At 37.9% G+C, this 17,004-nt stretch overlaps 1 protein-coding gene, 1 long non-coding RNA gene and 1 pseudogene across 2 annotated transcripts; 2 read left to right on the forward strand and 1 right to left on the reverse strand.

Annotated features, from left to right (window-relative positions):
* Positions 1-3,545: 3,545 nt before the first annotated feature.
* On the forward strand, positions 3,546-11,264 carry LOC109090938 (serine/threonine-protein kinase 17B-like). Its single transcript, XM_042763696.1, has 7 exons — positions 3,546-4,350; positions 6,842-7,054; positions 7,154-7,292; positions 7,402-7,528; positions 7,666-7,714; positions 8,030-8,209; positions 8,826-11,264. Exons 1-7 carry the CDS (start codon positions 4,232-4,234, stop codon positions 9,055-9,057), a joined length of 1,059 nt encoding a protein of 352 aa, XP_042619630.1. The 5' UTR covers positions 3,546-4,231; the 3' UTR covers positions 9,058-11,264.
* Positions 11,265-12,083: 819 nt separating this feature from the next.
* Positions 12,084-15,228, reverse strand: LOC109090939 (annotated as a pseudogene).
* A 61-nt stretch (positions 15,229-15,289) lies between these two features.
* Positions 15,290-16,711, forward strand: LOC109090970. The gene is made up of 3 exons (XR_006160813.1): positions 15,290-15,380; positions 15,798-15,917; positions 16,533-16,711. It is a non-coding gene; the product is annotated as an uncharacterized LOC109090970 (long non-coding RNA).
* The last annotated feature ends 293 nt before the right edge of the window (positions 16,712-17,004 follow it).

A 17,004-nucleotide genomic window follows, 5' to 3' on the forward strand; every position in this document is an offset into this window, starting at 1 on the left:
GATTAGAAGAACTGTTTATCACGTGTAGGGAGCAGCAAGCCAAACTAAAAAACACTTGCACAAGTGGTATGAAGTACTTTGGAAATATGGCATAATAATGGAACAATCTCTGAGCAGGAATGTCCATTTAATGAACCACAGATGGAAGCTCAACACAAAAATAATAGATGAAAAGGTTCTCATTTTTAGGTGACAATGTTGCATCCCTCGTTTACAGACATGTAGTTTCCTTCTGTGGTCCCTTTCCCAAGCCACCCACCCCCAACACACACACTCAGCAATACACGAAAATCACACATTCACACCACACAAATGCTGATCTGGCCAAAGCACGCATTCTAGGATATGGATTTGTCTTAAAACAGCTCCTTTCTCTATGTAACTGATCTTTGGATAAAATACTGCATGCAGGGTCAACGAAGCAGTACCTGAGTTTGACCCTTAGATGGCGTTATGTCATTTCTTGATATTGCATGCTGGAATTAGTGAAACAACTGGAGTCCAGATTAGTTTAATTTGCATGAGAAATTGCTGTTAATTAGGGGTGGGATGGTATTGGGGACTAAATAAATAAATAATGTCACTTCCATACTTCATCTGTGCTGTTATTTAAACTTTATGGGTCACTGATCGTGTAAAATGCTGACGAAAGAGTCATCACTTGAAAACAGTTGGTGAAAATGTGAACCTGCATGCGCTCCATGATGTGTCCATATTTGTATATAGCTGTAATATATGTATGTCAGTCTTGTCCTGTGTTTAAATTATATTTTGCACTGAATGTACAAGAGATTTGAGTGCTAGTCTGCTCTCTTTTAGTGCTTGTCTTTGTGATTTGTGAGTCTACTTTCATTTGTTTGAAATTGTACTTTTGAAACTGAAAGTGAAAATGACGTGACATGCAGCCAAGTATGTTGACTCATACTCAGGATTCTTGCTCTGTATTTAACCCATCCAAAGTGCACACACACAGCAGTGAACACACACACCGTGAACACACACCCGGAGCAGTGGGCAGCCATTTATGCTGCGGCGCCCAGGGAGCAGTTGGGGGTTCGGTGCCTTGCTCAAGGGAACCTCAGTCGTGGTATTGCCGGCCCGAGACTCAAACCCACAACCTTAGGGTTAGGAGTCAAACTCTCTAACCATTAGGCCACGACTTCCCCTCACAAAGTACTGGCAGATTTGAAAAGTGTTAGAACCATGATTTACATTTTATCTTTCCGCTTGGCCAATCAAACTGCACACTGCATTTGCATTTCCATGTTCCAAAGTCCAGTACTTCAGTTGTCTACTGTAGGGACAAGAAAAGCCCAAAGCTTCAGACCTGCAAAGTTCCAGCTCATTTCACACTGATGGTATTACAAGGTGTAAAACAGAGCAGGCACTGAACACTTAAACAAAAATAATTACTACCTTCTATACAGTGGGAATCAAAATTACAGAACAATCTGTATATATATATTTTTCTGATATATTGTTTATCTTCTTCACTCAAAATTTGAAGGAATGTTAGCTGTGGGTATACCACTGTTCTGCTAACATGTTTTACAAAATAACCAGAGAATTTCAACAAAAAACATTATGTTGTGGAAAACACAGTGATCATAATTAGAGAGCAGTATAGCGTGAAAGAAGATTACAACTAAAATTGTGGAGGGTTACATCTGACAGAAATTAGTAGGGGAGAGGTGTAGAGGCCCTTACTTTGAATGACTTCAGGACATCACTAGTTTCTCACAATGTGGTGTGATCTTGGTCCACTTTTCTTCCACTCTCTTCCATAGTTTGGTAACTGTAGTGTGTTTCTTGGCCATAACTTTATCGCCAAGGGTTTTCCAGAGATTTTCAGTCTGGTTTAGATCAGGACTCTGGGCCGTCAATTTCATTATTTCAGTGTTCTTAGCTTCAAGGAACTGCTTTATCTGTTCATCAGTGTGGCAGGGGGATTGTATTTGTCTTTTGAAAATTGCAGGCTGATTGGGAGATGCTTGCAGTGAAGGAACGGCATGTTGCTGAAGGAGGTTATGATAAATGTTTTCATTCACCCTGCCATCTAGCTGGGCCCAACTACTGCTGCAGAAAATATCTCCCAAACCATGACACTTCCTACTCCACCTTTCACTTCTTTATGTCCTTGGGGTTCAGTCTTTCCCCAATTTGAGCAAAATGTTTCCCATCAGACCCAAATAAATTAAACTTGCTCTCATCACAAAGTGAACTCCTCTCTCCACACAACATGCTCCTCAGCAAAGGTGAGCTTAGCCTTTTGATTCTTTCTGCTGATGAGAGGCTTGGTCACTGCAGAGTGTACTTTCAGTCTGTTTTCTGTTAAACATGCAGAGTCAGATCCTTTTCCAGCTGCATTGCTGAACCGATCCCCCATTTAGATTCTCCACATTATCCTGTCTTCTTGTGCATTTGTCTTATGTGGATGAACCTTTTGGGGGACTTGAATTAATTTGTGTCATTGTAAACCTGCAATAAATCACAGATTTAGAACGACCATCTTCTCTTGCAGTGGCTGAAAGGGTCATCCCTTTGGCCTTCATATGGACAGGGTTTCAGTCACCAAAGAGTGGCCCGCCATCTTGCAGTCTCAGTGAAAATGAGTTCAAATAGGACTGAACAACTTGAAATTTAGGAAATTGTAGGTTGTTCTCTAATTTTGATCTCCACTGTGTGTGTGTGTGTGTGTGTGTGTGTGTGTGTGTGTGTGTGTGTGTGTGTGTGTGTGTGTGTGTGTGTGTGTGTGTGTGTGTGTGTGTGTGTGTAAGAATTTTTTCCCATTCAAAAGTTGTTGTCCATAACATTGTCTATCTATCTATCTATCTATCTATCTATCTATCTATCTATCTATCTATCTATCTATCTATCTATCTATCTATCTATCTATCTATCTATCTATCTGTCTGTCTGTCGATCTCTGTCTGTCTATCTATCTATCTATCTGTCTCTCTGTCTGTCTGTCTATCTGTCTCTCTATCTATCTATCTATCTATCTATCTATCTATCTGTCTGTCTGTCGATCTCTGTCTGTCTATCTATCTATCTATCTGTCTCTCTGTCTGTCTGTCTATCTGTCTCTCTATCTATCTATCTATCTATCTATCTATCTATCTATCTATCTATCTATCTATCTATCTATCTATCTATCTGTCTATCTGTCTGTCTGTCTGTCTGTCTGTCTGTCTATCTATCTATCTATCTATCTATCTATCTATCTATCTCTCTGTCTGTCTATATGTCTCTCTCTCTATCTATCTGTCTGTCTGTCTCTCTATCTGTCTGTCTGTCTCTCTATCTCTCTGTCTATTTGTCTGTCTCTCTCTCTATCTATCTGTCTGTCGGTCTCTCTATCTATCTCTCTATCTATCTGTCTGTCTGTCTCTCTATCTGTCTGTCTGTCTCTCTATCTCTCTGTCTGTCTCTCTATCTCTCTGTCTATTTGTCTGTCTCTCTCTCTATCTATCTATCTATCTGTCTGTCTGTCTCTCTATCTATCTGTCTATCTTTCTGTCTTATAACGGGCGAATTCTAACGATCACGATGATGACGAAGGTGGTGACGTAGTACCTCAATGCTCGTGTTGGCAGCGGAGCAGAATTTGAAACCGTGGAACCGGCGGACAAGAGCTGAATCCAAGAATCGTAACCGATTTACCTCAGTATGGACTAACCAGACAAGCGTGCTTATTCTCTGTTTAACTTCTTTTACTATAGTTTATCACAGATAGTTTGTCCGCTAAACTACAGCTGCTGTTCCCGTGAGAAGAAAAAGAGGAAGTCCCTTCTAAACTTTAGTGTAGTGATTTACTCCTGTATGAAACATAGCTCTGTCTGTCTGCCGGTGTGTATTTTCAACAAAATGATCTCTTTTTGGACGTTTGTATAAATAAAGGACAGAGTTTATTCTGGGAGTTTAAGCGGTATCGTTGAGGGCTAAATGAGCTAATCTGTGCTAGCTGGAGGCTCTTAGCATCGTTTATCGTGTTCAAACTCAACTGAACTCACTCCACTGAAGCCAATTCATTTATTGTCAACTCTTTGTGAATATCTGCGAACTAAACACTCTTTCTGAAGCCTTTTCACTGCTGACGGCGTGAACACCGTGAAGAGGCCGGTGGCAGTGGGTGTTTTTTTTTCCTTCCTGGTTGAGTCTGAACATGAGCAGAGTGCTGGTTTAGTGATACTCAGCGGTCTGCAGACTCACTGGACACTCGCTGGCGGAGATGGCTCGGAGGAGGCTGGACAGTCGCAGTGGATCCTCGGCTCTGCTGTCAGAGATCCACACTCACATCCACACAGAAGCGCTGGACGCCGTGTTTGACGTGGACAACGAACTGGGCAGGTGTGTGAAATACTCCATTAGTAACGTTACCTAAAAGGTGTCTTCTTTTAGGTGTTTCCATATTAAAATGCCTAATTTGATGTTGTCATAATGTTTTAATGTAAGTTGATGATCACAATGTAACGTTAAGTGACTAAACAAATGATGATGTAAAATATATATCGGTATGTTTTTCATGTGGCTGTTCTGCCATGATCTGGATATTCTCTGGTACAAAAGTACTGTCTGATTTTTTATAATAATAATAAAAAAAAAAAACTACTTGTCGCTTGATTTTAGAGTTTTAGGCAAGTATAGCATGTTTTTTACTCACTTTATCTTTGCTCTGCACGTAATTTCATGTATTTTTTGTATGTAGTTGTAATATTTATTATTACAATTTAAAATCACTGTTTTTAATCATTTTAAAATTAAATATCAGCAGTCTTCAGTGTCACATGATCCTTCAGAAATCATTCTAATATTCTGATTTGGTGCCCAAGACAATTTTAATGTTATTATCCATCATGTTGAGCACAGTTTTTTTTTTATTTATTTGTGGAAACTGTGATTAATGTTTTTCAAGATTGACTGATGAATGAAAAGTTTAATAGAACAGCATTTATTTTATATATACGTTTTTGTTAAGAGCCTTTATTGTCATTTTTAGTCAGTTTAATTCATCCTTGCTTGTTATTTCATCTCATTGGGTATGTGCATATAGTTGGAATATTTACAGTATCTTTAAGTATTGTGGTCCCAAATCATAAGACAACATATGAACTTTAAGATAGATGTGTCCCTGGTTTATTTAGTTTATTTTGTCACAGAGTGAGTAGGACTGAAGGTTGTCGGGTGTATGGAGTCTGTCTTGTTTAGCTATTCAGGATCGGAAAGCCCTTGCTCACTGAACTGTGACTAATAGGCCTATGTGTGTCACCGCTAAAGCACTACAGCAAGGCTTTGGAGCTTGCAGGAAGGAAACCCATGTGGGAACCAGGTCCAGTTTTGTGCAGTGCTGCAGATTGTACTGTGAATACTGAGAAAGTGGAAGTGACATTGGTCTCTTCCTCTTTTGCATACAGCCATATTCGGGTTGTTTTTATGCTGCTGGCTGTTGTTTTAACAGGAAATTATTTCACAGTTCACTTACAGTTTTAACTCTTCAGTGTGAAGATGTTTTGTTGTTTGTTCGGTAGGGGAAGGTGCAGTTCTGTGGAAAGTAAGTAGTGAAGATGAGTGTAAAGACTGTTCATTGTTGCTCGGTTTTTATGAGATGACTTGCAAACTTGTTCAAATAGAGCAGTTTCGTTTTGAACCAGGATCAATAAGAATGGGGTTTATTGGTTTTTACTTACATTGGAAAAATACCTAAAATAATAGAGATTTTTCCCTGGTCTGGGAAAGTCACAGAAATTATTGTTAAGAAATCATATAAATATCTACACTGATTTTATTCATATATGCAGGGCTTTCTTTATCATATTAATATACACAATTCAAAACATTTGATGTTTTGACATTTTGTTTTAAAGAAAAAAATGAATACTTTTATTAAGGATGCGTTAAACTAATCAGAAGTGACAGTAAAGACATTTAAAAGTTACAAAGCATTTCAAATAAATGCTGTTCTTCTGGAATTTCTGAAGAATCCTGAAAAAAAGTGTCACGGTTTCCACAAAAATATCAAGTAGCTATTAAGCTACTGTGTTCAACATTAATAATAAGAAAAATTTGAAATGCTCAAATCAGCATATTAGAAAGATTTCTAAAGGATCGTGTGATACTAAAGATTGGGGTAATGGCTGCTGGAAAATCTGCTTTGCCATCTCAGGAATAAATTACATATTAAAATATGTTCAAACAGTTATTTTGAATTGTAGTAATATTTCACAATATTACAGTTTTTACTGTATTATTATTATTTTTTTAGCTTGGTGAGCCTACTTCCCAAACTTTTGATAGGTAGTAGTATATACTTTGTTACAATTTAGATTTTGACTGTCTCTACAAACAGTATAATACATCCTAAGATACTATATTTTTACAAAAATTGTTTATGAACATGAAAGGCAAGGTGAAGAACACAGCGTGAATGCCACAGTCTGGTCCAAAGAATTGTGGGATTGATTTTGAGCAAATACTTGTATCCTAATGTCTCACCTGTTCATGCTGTGACAGTAATTGCAGTTTTTAGAGTAAAGACTGGCCGACATCAGTCATCTAACCTGATATTAAACTATGACAAGACAACATCTAATGGAGGGTTTGACTAATTTAATAACTGTCTGTGTCAGTAAGAGCTTTAGTGTGAATGAGACAACTGCTATAGGTGTGACTGATTGCATGTGACATCTTTAAAGTGCATCATAAATAAATAAATAAAAAATATATATATAAGTATATTAGAACTTTAGGTACTTTATTTATACCTCAAAAATTTCCATTAGTCTCATTCTGCTTCCATTTTTTTATCCTACCATTCCTTTTTATTTCTGTTTGTTTTCATCAGGGGGAAGTTTGCAGTTGTGAAGAGGTGTGTGGAAAAGACCACTGGGAAAGTCTTTGCTGCGAAGTTCATCAAGAAGCGGCGACGAGGTCGTGACTGCAGGGCGGAGGTCATTCATGAGATCGCTGTTTTACAGGTGTCAAAGAACAACCCCCGTGTGGTGAACCTGCACGCTGTATATGAGACCGATCACGACCTCGTTCTAATGCTGGAATAGTGAGTGCTTTGATTAGATATATCAATCGTATGTTCCTGTTCCTGGAACGGTTGTCGAGGTCAGTACTAAGAATAACTGTGAATGTGTGTGTGTGCCAGTGCGGCGGGTGGTGAGATATTTGACCACTGTGTATCAGAGGAGCTGCTGCCTGAAGGTCAGATAACCCGTCTGATCAGACAGATGCTTGAGGGAATTCATTTACTGCACCAGAGCAGCGTGGTCCACCTGGACCTCAAGGTCAGATGCTCGGCTGCCTTTCTTGGACAAGTTTTATATTAGATTATCTGTATTTCTTCTAGAACACATTAGTTTTATTTGTTGACAATGTTTTTTTTTTCTCATTCAGCCCCAGAATATTCTCCTGACGAGTCTGAGCCCACTGGGGGATATAAAGATAGTGGATTTTGGCTTGGCCCGCAGGTTGGGCTCTGCTGGGGAGCTCAGAGAGATTCTGGGAACCCCTGAGTATGTTGGTAAGGTTTATTCAGTGCCATTCATCTTCAAATTCAAACATAGCTCTGAGCTTATGGGCTCATCACAACAGAAGAGTTCATGCTTAGTGAGAGTGGTTTATTTGGTGATTAATTTTTGCCTTTTATGATATATTCAGCCCCTGAGATCTTGAACTATGAACCAATCACCACGGCAACAGACCTCTGGTAAGTCTTAATATTTTGCATCAGGTGTTTCAGTATACAAGGTTCCCACAGAGTGATATCCAGACCTGAAATAGTCATGGACATTAATAAAATTGTAGAAGGTCATGGAAATTTCAGTGGTCATTAGACCATTCCTATTTATGCTCATAGTTCATGGAAAACTCTGAATGCTCATAAAGATACTACTGTTTAAAAATTTGGGATCATTATGAATTATAAACACAAAGCATATTCCATGTTTGGTGTCAAATATGGTTTTGTTTATTGGTTGTTTAAGATGGTTTCAAACTGATTGTGTGTGTGTGTTGACATCAGGAGTGTGGGCGTGATCACCTATATGCTGGTGACAGGAGAGTCTCCTTTCGTTGGCGACGATAAACAGGAGACCTTCCTAAACGTATCCCAGGTGAACGTGGACTACAGCAGCGAGGCTTTCTCAAGGGTGTCTGAGCTGGCTGTCGACTTCATCCAGAAACTGCTGGTCAAAACACCAGAGTGAGTCTGAGCAACCAACTAACTAACTAACAGTTAGAGGAAGTTAAGCTTGTTTTCCAAGCTCAGTACTGAGCAAAATAATGTACGCTACTGCTTTGGGATGAAGAGTCATGTGATAAGTGCTATTGGAAACCCTTTTCCACTTAAATAATTCTGGGTCATACGATTTTAATTATGCATTAAAGAGTTTTAGAAATGAAGTAATTTCAGTAAGCTTACAAATGAACTGATCACTCTTATATGGCTCAAAGTACTTCCTGAATACTGACTTTTTCTTTTGCCATGGATTGTATAACCATAGGTTATCACAAAGTATAAAGTCCAGCTATCAGTTTCTTTTTGTCTTCAAACATTCGCACATTTGTAGAAAACATTTAAGCATGAAAGCAACTGAGATTAAATGAGGTCAAAGTGGACTCTTAAGCAAAAAAAAAAAAAGAAGGAAAAAGGTTTGCTTGTTCTAAATAGAGTTCAGATGGTAGATTTGCACTTGTTGTCATAAACTAAATGATGTACTTTGATTTTATTACTGCTCTTTACTGATGGTTTCGGCATAATAGTATCAGAATGGTTTCCATTCAAAGTCCTTTACAAGAATTCTCGTCTTCTTTATCAGGGATCGTCCCAGTGCAGCTGACTGCATGACCCATCCTTGGCTGTGGCTCCACTGTCCAGGTTCTGATCCGATCCCAGTTACCCCTCGCACTCCCCGGGAAAGGAGTGGGAAGTGGTCCGCACCACCCGAGGATCCTGAAGACAAAGAGAACATTTCAGACTCACCGCACGCCAAGAGGTTTCGTTTTGAGGAGGACATGTCAGCCACGGGCGACGGTGACCACTTATGCTGATCCGAAAGGGAAATGCACATGCACTGAATAGCATTGTCACATTTTTGGCCTTTTTGGTGGCCTCCACACAGCACCAGCAAACATGCTTCTGTCCTAATGCTGTTTTCACCATCCTTTGCCCGACCAAAGATGATCTTTTTACAAAAGGGCCAAATCTGGTGTAATATTAATATTATAATAGTGAGAATCTAAGTATCTATGTTGCTGTCCTGTCTCAAGATGCTTTTTCCTGGCGTCTTTGGATTTTAAATTATTAATTTGAATATATTCTATTTTAATTGCCATTTTGTATCGATTTTATTTTCTGTTAATCTAAGCCCATATTAATCTCAACACTATTTCCATAACTGCACTTAAGGAATTTTCCACAATAAGGGATTTGAAAAAGACGGCAGGGCATTCGGTGCTTTTTAATTCTGCTTTCACTGAAGAGAATCTTTACTCGTTGTGTCTCAACATCAGAAAGAGTTTGTATGATTAGACTGTGTTGATTCTGAAACACCTAGTGAGATGGTCTCCTTTAAAAAGCTTCAGTACAGGAATGCCCTCGGTGTATGGGTGTGTTTTTTGTCTTACATCCTCTTCTTTCTTGTGGTATTGACACATTAGTGGGCTCCATAAAAATGTGACTCAACTCAAACATGCACAACACACCCTGGATTACACAAATATGTGTTTGTATTGGTCATAGAACTTCCTCCTAGATAATGACTAAAGAAAAGAAGGGAAGCACTTAAACCCATTATTTTATGTGTTTGTGTCACTAAAATATGTGAAAATAAATGTAACAGCATTAGATATAGTAAACCAAATGTATCTGTTGATTTTAAAATCATTCTTGTTTTAAATGTTTCCTTTTTTACTGCCAACATATTGTATAATAAACTATTGTTAAGCACCATTCTAGCATTCCCCCATGGCAGGCACCTAATATCTCAGGGCCTGTGATGGTCAATGATGTACATATTCTTGAAATGACAGTTTTGATCTATGCACCAATCCGAGGTAACTCAGGGGTTTTGTTACCTTTTTTTTTTTTGTACAGGTGTTTTGAAGCTAATGCTATTTACTGCTGGAGGTTTCAGTACTCGTTCATTCCGAGCCTAGTTCTCAGGGTTAGCTGTAACTGCTGTTTACCACTGTATATTTCTTGAGTGCCTTTGTGCATTTTTTCCTCTATGCGTACAGCCTGACTTCATCTTCTGTAATACCAGTGCAGCACATTTATGTGGATGTATTATTATTATTGGTTATCCTGTTTTAATTGAGATACTGGTACACACTTTAAACTGATGGCCTGGTGTATTTAAAGTAAATTATTTGTATGTGCTTTTGGTAATGGGGTATATATTATATTCAGTGGGATTTAAAAAGGAAAAGTTTTATTTATGGCCTTGGATTATGTAGGGCATAAAAAGATGGGTTATCAAAGTTGGCTGTTTTTGTCAAAATGATATGGTTATGTCCTGATAGTGAAGCATGTTTGTTGTGATGAAAGTACAGGATGTGAATTGTGAAATGAAGGCAAATGAATGTTATGGTGGAAAGTAGTCTGCTCATCAGAAAGTGTGTAGAAATACAACTGGAACAGCTTATGGTTTATTTGTGTAATATTTTGTTGACAGCTTTCCTGAGTGGCTGTTAGAACTGGAAATGTTAGAATTGCAGAATTCAGTCTTAAGGTCGAGCCCTTTGGTTATTGTTCTCTGTTTAAAGAGGTGTGAAGAGCTCGTGTGTTTGCGTGCTAAGGGTCTTACGGTTTCCCAGAGATGTCACCAGTCTGCGATCATAATAGGGCTATTGTCTCCTAAGTCGAGAGGCTCTTGTCACGATCGTGTGCTCACTGTATGCCGTCATCTTAAAGGAAACTTGAATCTATTCCTTGCCTGGGAAACAGCCTCAATAATGTTTAAAGGTTCCATGAGGTATTTGAAGCTAGAATTCAATAGAGAATAGGCCAGGCTTTGGAGAGCATTTCTGAGCAGTCACTGGTATTTGCAGAAAGCTTGTGACAAACTTTGTAAGGACAATTAAGGGATCAACTTTCTTGATTCTCTTACTGTGTTAGGCAGGATTAATGAAAACTGATAGGAAGATACTTCATTTCATGATGAAAACTGTGTATTTTGAGTTGTATGCGGCAGAATAAATGATGTTCATATGATTTACACAAATTCTAATAAAGCCATTGATTATAGATTTGTAAAGGATGTACCCTTAATGTAGCAATCATTTCCAATTTTGTTTTTAAAATAAGACAGCATCCCTTCTGCAACGACATTGATTTATTTATCTAGCTCTGACACGTGTAGACTTGAATATACACATCATCTGACACTTTTTATTTTTTGTTCGTTTTCCTCCTTGAATTTTCCATGACTAATAAGTAATAAAAATGTTAAGCAAATTGCTTTTCACTTTCAGTTCAAGGATATTGATTATCAATATCCGAGGATACAGAGTAGGATAGAGTATTGTCATGCTTTTAAACACCACCCCCCCCCCCCTCTATAGATTAATTTGCATATAGATAGATGTACTCATTTAAATGTAATATTTCTAATTAAACAGATCACTGAAACATTTCAGCATTTTTATTTAATTACATCAGCTTGGAATGACTGAAGTAGGAAGTACATTTATTGCATTACATTGCGGATATTGCAAAATCCACGTTCATATTTGTATGTGAAACAATGAGAACAATCCAAATAAAGTGCGCCACCTAGAGTCTTCTGAGATTCAACCAACCACTGCGCAGTCGATAAAACATTTCACTACGAGTCAGTAAATAAAATGTTTAAATCATTTTTTTCATCTAACCAAAAATATATTCTATACATCTGATTACAATGGAAGATCCTTAGATTTTTTTATTTGACTATCAAATAAAATAAATACCAAATATTAAACAAAAAGATAGAACGTTCCACACACTCTATATATAGAAAACTATATATAGAAAACTATATATATATATATATATATATATATATATATATATATATATATATATATATATATATATATATATATGTGAGAAAAAAATATGCTGATGTAAGACTGATTTAGCATGATTAATACTCCTTAAGTATAAGAAGTTTTTTTTCATTCGATAGTTCTAGTTGTAATAAGGGACACACATACTTGAAATGAAAATCCACGCTAATTCATTTAACAACATAAAAATTAAATAATTGTATTAAGCACTTTCAAAATTCTCTTTTCTATGTTGTGTGAAATGAGAGCTCTTTGAACATAAGGGAGGTGATGTTTTACAAAAGCATTTCAAACAGACTTCGTAAAATAAATATACTATATCAGACAGAGCTGATGTAGGTATTTGCAACAGGCAAACAAGTAGACTTAATGTCAGACTAAATGTTTTACAAGGTTGGTCATTAAGCTTTAATTTTCTCTTGTATTTTATGAGCGTTTTGTAGGCAGCATAGAGTTATTCTTCCAAATCCTGGAAACCCATAGTTTTAAATAACTGATATATCAGTGCAATACAAAGCTGCCTGTTCTGCAAAGAATACATTCCATGTTAAGGCTTGTGAAAGCACCGATCCAGAACAGTCAGAACTCCTGAATGACCCGGAAGTGATTCTCAATGGATGCAGGCTCATCCTCAAAGTGCAGTTTCTGGCTTAGACAAGCCCCCAGGTCCTCCAGAGTCTTTATGAAGTGCCGGTGCTCTCGCCCAACCCACGCCCTCATTGGGTCGCATACCTCATATGGAGTGACATGGGCGTGGATGGCCACCCCACTGGAGGCCAGCTCACCCAGGGCACACTTATCAGTTACCCACGTCTCATTGCCACCAGGGTGTCCTCCATCCAACCAGTACATATCTGAAACACTGTCCAGAAACAACCTCAGTTCTGGATCTGCTCGAGCTCCAGCCAGCTCATACACTATTTGATTGAGAACAACACAACCTTTACTGAAGCCCACTATGGTCAATGTGAAGCTTGCAGGCAGAGGGCCAGGGGTGGATGTACCACTAAGAGGGGGTAAAGGGTTTGGGAGGCCAGCCCGCTGCATGCTGTGACCCAGGAGTGCTCTCAGGTGGCGAACAGCTCCGTAGTCTGGAGAGTGTTCTGGTGCTCCAAATAAGTTACTCTCTACAAAGTTCTGATAGCAGCTGAACTTGTGTAGATACATTTGGGATGCGCGGATGACCCAGATATGGCAGCCAGGGAAACGATGGCTCAGGGTGAGGGCGACACGCTCCAGACTCCAGGACTGCCATGGGGCAGCGTCAGGCTGGAGGGCCATTTCCTGGTGAAAGTTCTGCATGGTGGATGAGAATGAGAAGTTGCATATGAAAAGGGGATGTATACCTTTTTTTTTTAGATTGCATTTATGTAGAACTGTTTATCACTGATTAAAGATTTTACAGCTGCACATAATTACAAAAAATGTATTCGCTATAGAAATTTCCATGACTTCCATGACAAACTTTTTTTAATTTCTATGAAGTCACTATTTTTTTTATTTCTTATTTTCCAAGTATATTCAATGTTTTACTAACATTCTTGTAGAAGAAAATAGCAGGACTAAACGTGCAAGTCTTTTCATTTATCTAAAATATTTTTTTTTTCCTTTTATTCAGACATGTGACATCCTTTTATTCATAACTGTGAAGCATGTGTTCTTGTGTTTAGGGTCATTAAAAAAATAATAAATAAAACCTTTATTCAGCAAGGAGGCATTAAATAATTAAAAGTATTTTAGAACTTTCTTTTCATCAAAGAATACTGAAAAAAGTCTCTGGGTATTCACAAAATATTATGCCACACAACTGGCACAGACTAGTGGCGTAATGTAAGCTGAAAATTAAGCTTTGACGTGACAGTAATAAATTACTTTTCAAAATATACTCAAATAGAAAACAGTTCTTTTAAATTGTAATTATATTTCACAGTGTTAATGTTATTATTGTAAACTGTATCAAATGACTTTAATGAATAATCCAAGAGGTAGGTATCTTACAGGGGCTTCACAGTTTAATACACTACCATTTATTACTAGCATGGGCATATTTAGGATCAAATATAAATATGCTTAAGCATTATCTGATTCCTGACTATACTGAGCTCTTAAACGCATTCTTTTTTAAATGTAATTTAAACCAGGGCGTGCAGTCAGTGGTACCATGACAGATTCAGGACTGATGACATGCACCAACCTGAATGTCTCCAGGAAAGAAGACTACGTGATCATTTCCTTTCCGCAGGTCCTCCGTTTCATTGTCGCATCGTCTCTGCGTTTCCGTAGCAGGTCTTAAGAGCAGAACATCATTTACGCGGTTCTGATCGTAACCGGGGACTGAAGTCAGGCGGAGCAGCCCGGGCGCAGCAGCAGATGTCCCGGGCCCGCACAGCCCCGCCGCGGCGGTCATTTTCCTCGCTATAGCTAGCCACAACTGATCGGATACTTGCCATAAGCAAAAGGATTATGTAGCGGCGACTGCACGACCCGCGGCATTAAGTTCAAAACCATCACTGCAAACCCAGAGCAAAAAATAACGCCACATGATCCCGCGTTCAGGATAATCAGGTGGGCATTCAGCCGTTAAATTCAAGCATAAAATTAACCGAAAGGTTCAGAATAATGAAATATGTATGGCGTATAATTTGTTTGCATTAAACACCGCGTAGTGACATTTTACTGGAGCGTCAAAACGTGACAACGATGCGCATGCGCGGAGTCCAGACGCAAGGGCGAACAGCGGCAGCGCTGATACATAACGCGTTTGGATTGACTGCGTGCATAGAACACTGTAGTGATTGATGCGGCAGAACTATGTTTAATCCAATTTCCAAAACTCTAATTTTCTTTTTTAAATTTGGGAGGGTGGAATCTTGACAAGAATCCCTACTCTTGTCGGTTCTTTTGAACAATTTGCGTCAAAGAATAGGTTCAAAAACGAATTCAGCAATTTATTTACAGTATGCGTTATCATACTGTCACTGGACTTTGTGTTAATTTGTTGCAGCCATTCAGCTAATAAAGTTTGAACTCACACATTCACACTTAAATTAATTTTATCATCCCTTTGTTACAAATGTGTTTATAACCAACTGTTTTGTTTTGGTGGTGATAAACAAGTCATAAACAAATTTGCAATAACCTACTAATTTCGCAATAACCTACATTTTAAATTTACCTCGTTCAGACCATGAAACGGTTCAACTGAGTTATTAAAAAGTTTCGACTCAGAACGATTCGTTCATGAATCGGACATCGCTAGCGGAAACGCGTGTGTGCTGTTCTGGAGTCTCACGCCTTCAAGTGACATTGTGCTTGAAAAACAAGTACGACGTTTGTTTGTTTTTCAGTCAGTTATGAATATATTTGTAAATTATCTTCTCTGCCTCTCTGTAGGAGCTACGAGCATGATAAACTATGGATTGTTAGACAAACTGATCAATATAATGTTGTGGAGCGTGGATCAACTTGCACAACACTTCAACCCTTACCTTTCGTCGTGAAGATTCATAAAATGAATATAATTTAAATGTTCATGCTATTTCTCTTAACTAATTGAAAAAATACAGCTTTATCAGTTAAACATTGTGTAATGTAGTAATCTTCAAGTCAATGTTTTTAAGTAAGGTATAAAGCGTTATCAAGAAAATGAAGCTTTTTTTTTTTTGAGAATCTGATTAATTGATAATCTGGTTTGGGGTCTGTGGGCCTGTAAAGCTGTAATGTGTTTCTCCTTTCTTGAGGGATGTCCTGGTCTGCTGTGGGTCTACAGCTGGTTGCATGTCTCCTAAACATCTCGGTAGCTCGGAGAAGAGACCTGGCGGAGACAGTGGCTAGATCAGCCATCACTGACACGCACTTGGGTAAAGTTGGTTTTATATTCGCACATTCGCAACTTTTCCCACATTTCCGCGTTCAATAACTTTCAAATTATATGTGCAATAAAGTTTTTTTTTGGCATATTCTAATCAGCGACATCATTGTGAACCAAATTCATTGGTTTCAAAATCGATCAAAATGGCCAAATATTGTTTTTATGGCATATTTAGAAGCGAATGTCTGCTGAATGTCCAATGTAGTGCTGGAAATTCGTTAGGGACCGTCTAAAAATTTCGAGTTTTTTTCATTGTGTGCGAACAGACAAGTATTCTGTAGCCAACTACAGATGTGCCAGCAAGTATCACTTACATTGTTATCACTTACACTTACTTACTTGTAATGCTGTAGAATTTATTTTAGCCGCAATAAAAATGGCATTATAATGATGGTGTTTGAAAAGATGTTTAGGAATTTAAAAAGAATGAACGTACATGAACTGTAATGTAGTAACAATTCAGACAAGTGGGAAATCACGTGTAATCTCCTGAACATAGTTAATGACAGTTAAAACAACTTTTTATTTATGTATTTGCCTCAAAATGAACAAGAACTGTGTTGATGTATTGCTTGTAACAATGACATATGATTTATTTCAATAGGTTTTGAAAGCATGGCTTACCTTCTCTGAAGCAAGTTGGAAAATCTTGTCTGGACCCTACAGAACATACTACAACCCACATCTTGTTTTATTCACCTTTTTTTCCTCCTTTCTGATTTTAAGTATAATAAAGACTTAACAGTGGTCTCCAGGTGTTGAATAAAAATAATGTCTAAACTATCTTTTATGGTTTTCTATTGTATGACATCTTTGTTTAACATGAAACTCTCACAATTCACGTGCATTGATTAATGTTTGCAGTCCTGCAAAAATATCGCTTTGCATGGTACTGAATCCATCAGATTATTGACAAGTACTCAGAACTCCTGACAGCAAACAGGATCTTCATTTTGGGTGAACATTTAGAAAACTATGGCAAAACTGTCTTTAAGATGGTTTACAAAGAATTTGTGCCTCACATATATATTTAATTTGGACCATCACTGATTTTATGGGATTCCTCAATGTCACGT

Source organism: Cyprinus carpio, chromosome A9 (assembly GCF_018340385.1).
Source record: "Cyprinus carpio isolate SPL01 chromosome A9, ASM1834038v1, whole genome shotgun sequence".
Taxonomy (NCBI): Eukaryota; Metazoa; Chordata; class Actinopteri; order Cypriniformes; family Cyprinidae; genus Cyprinus; species Cyprinus carpio.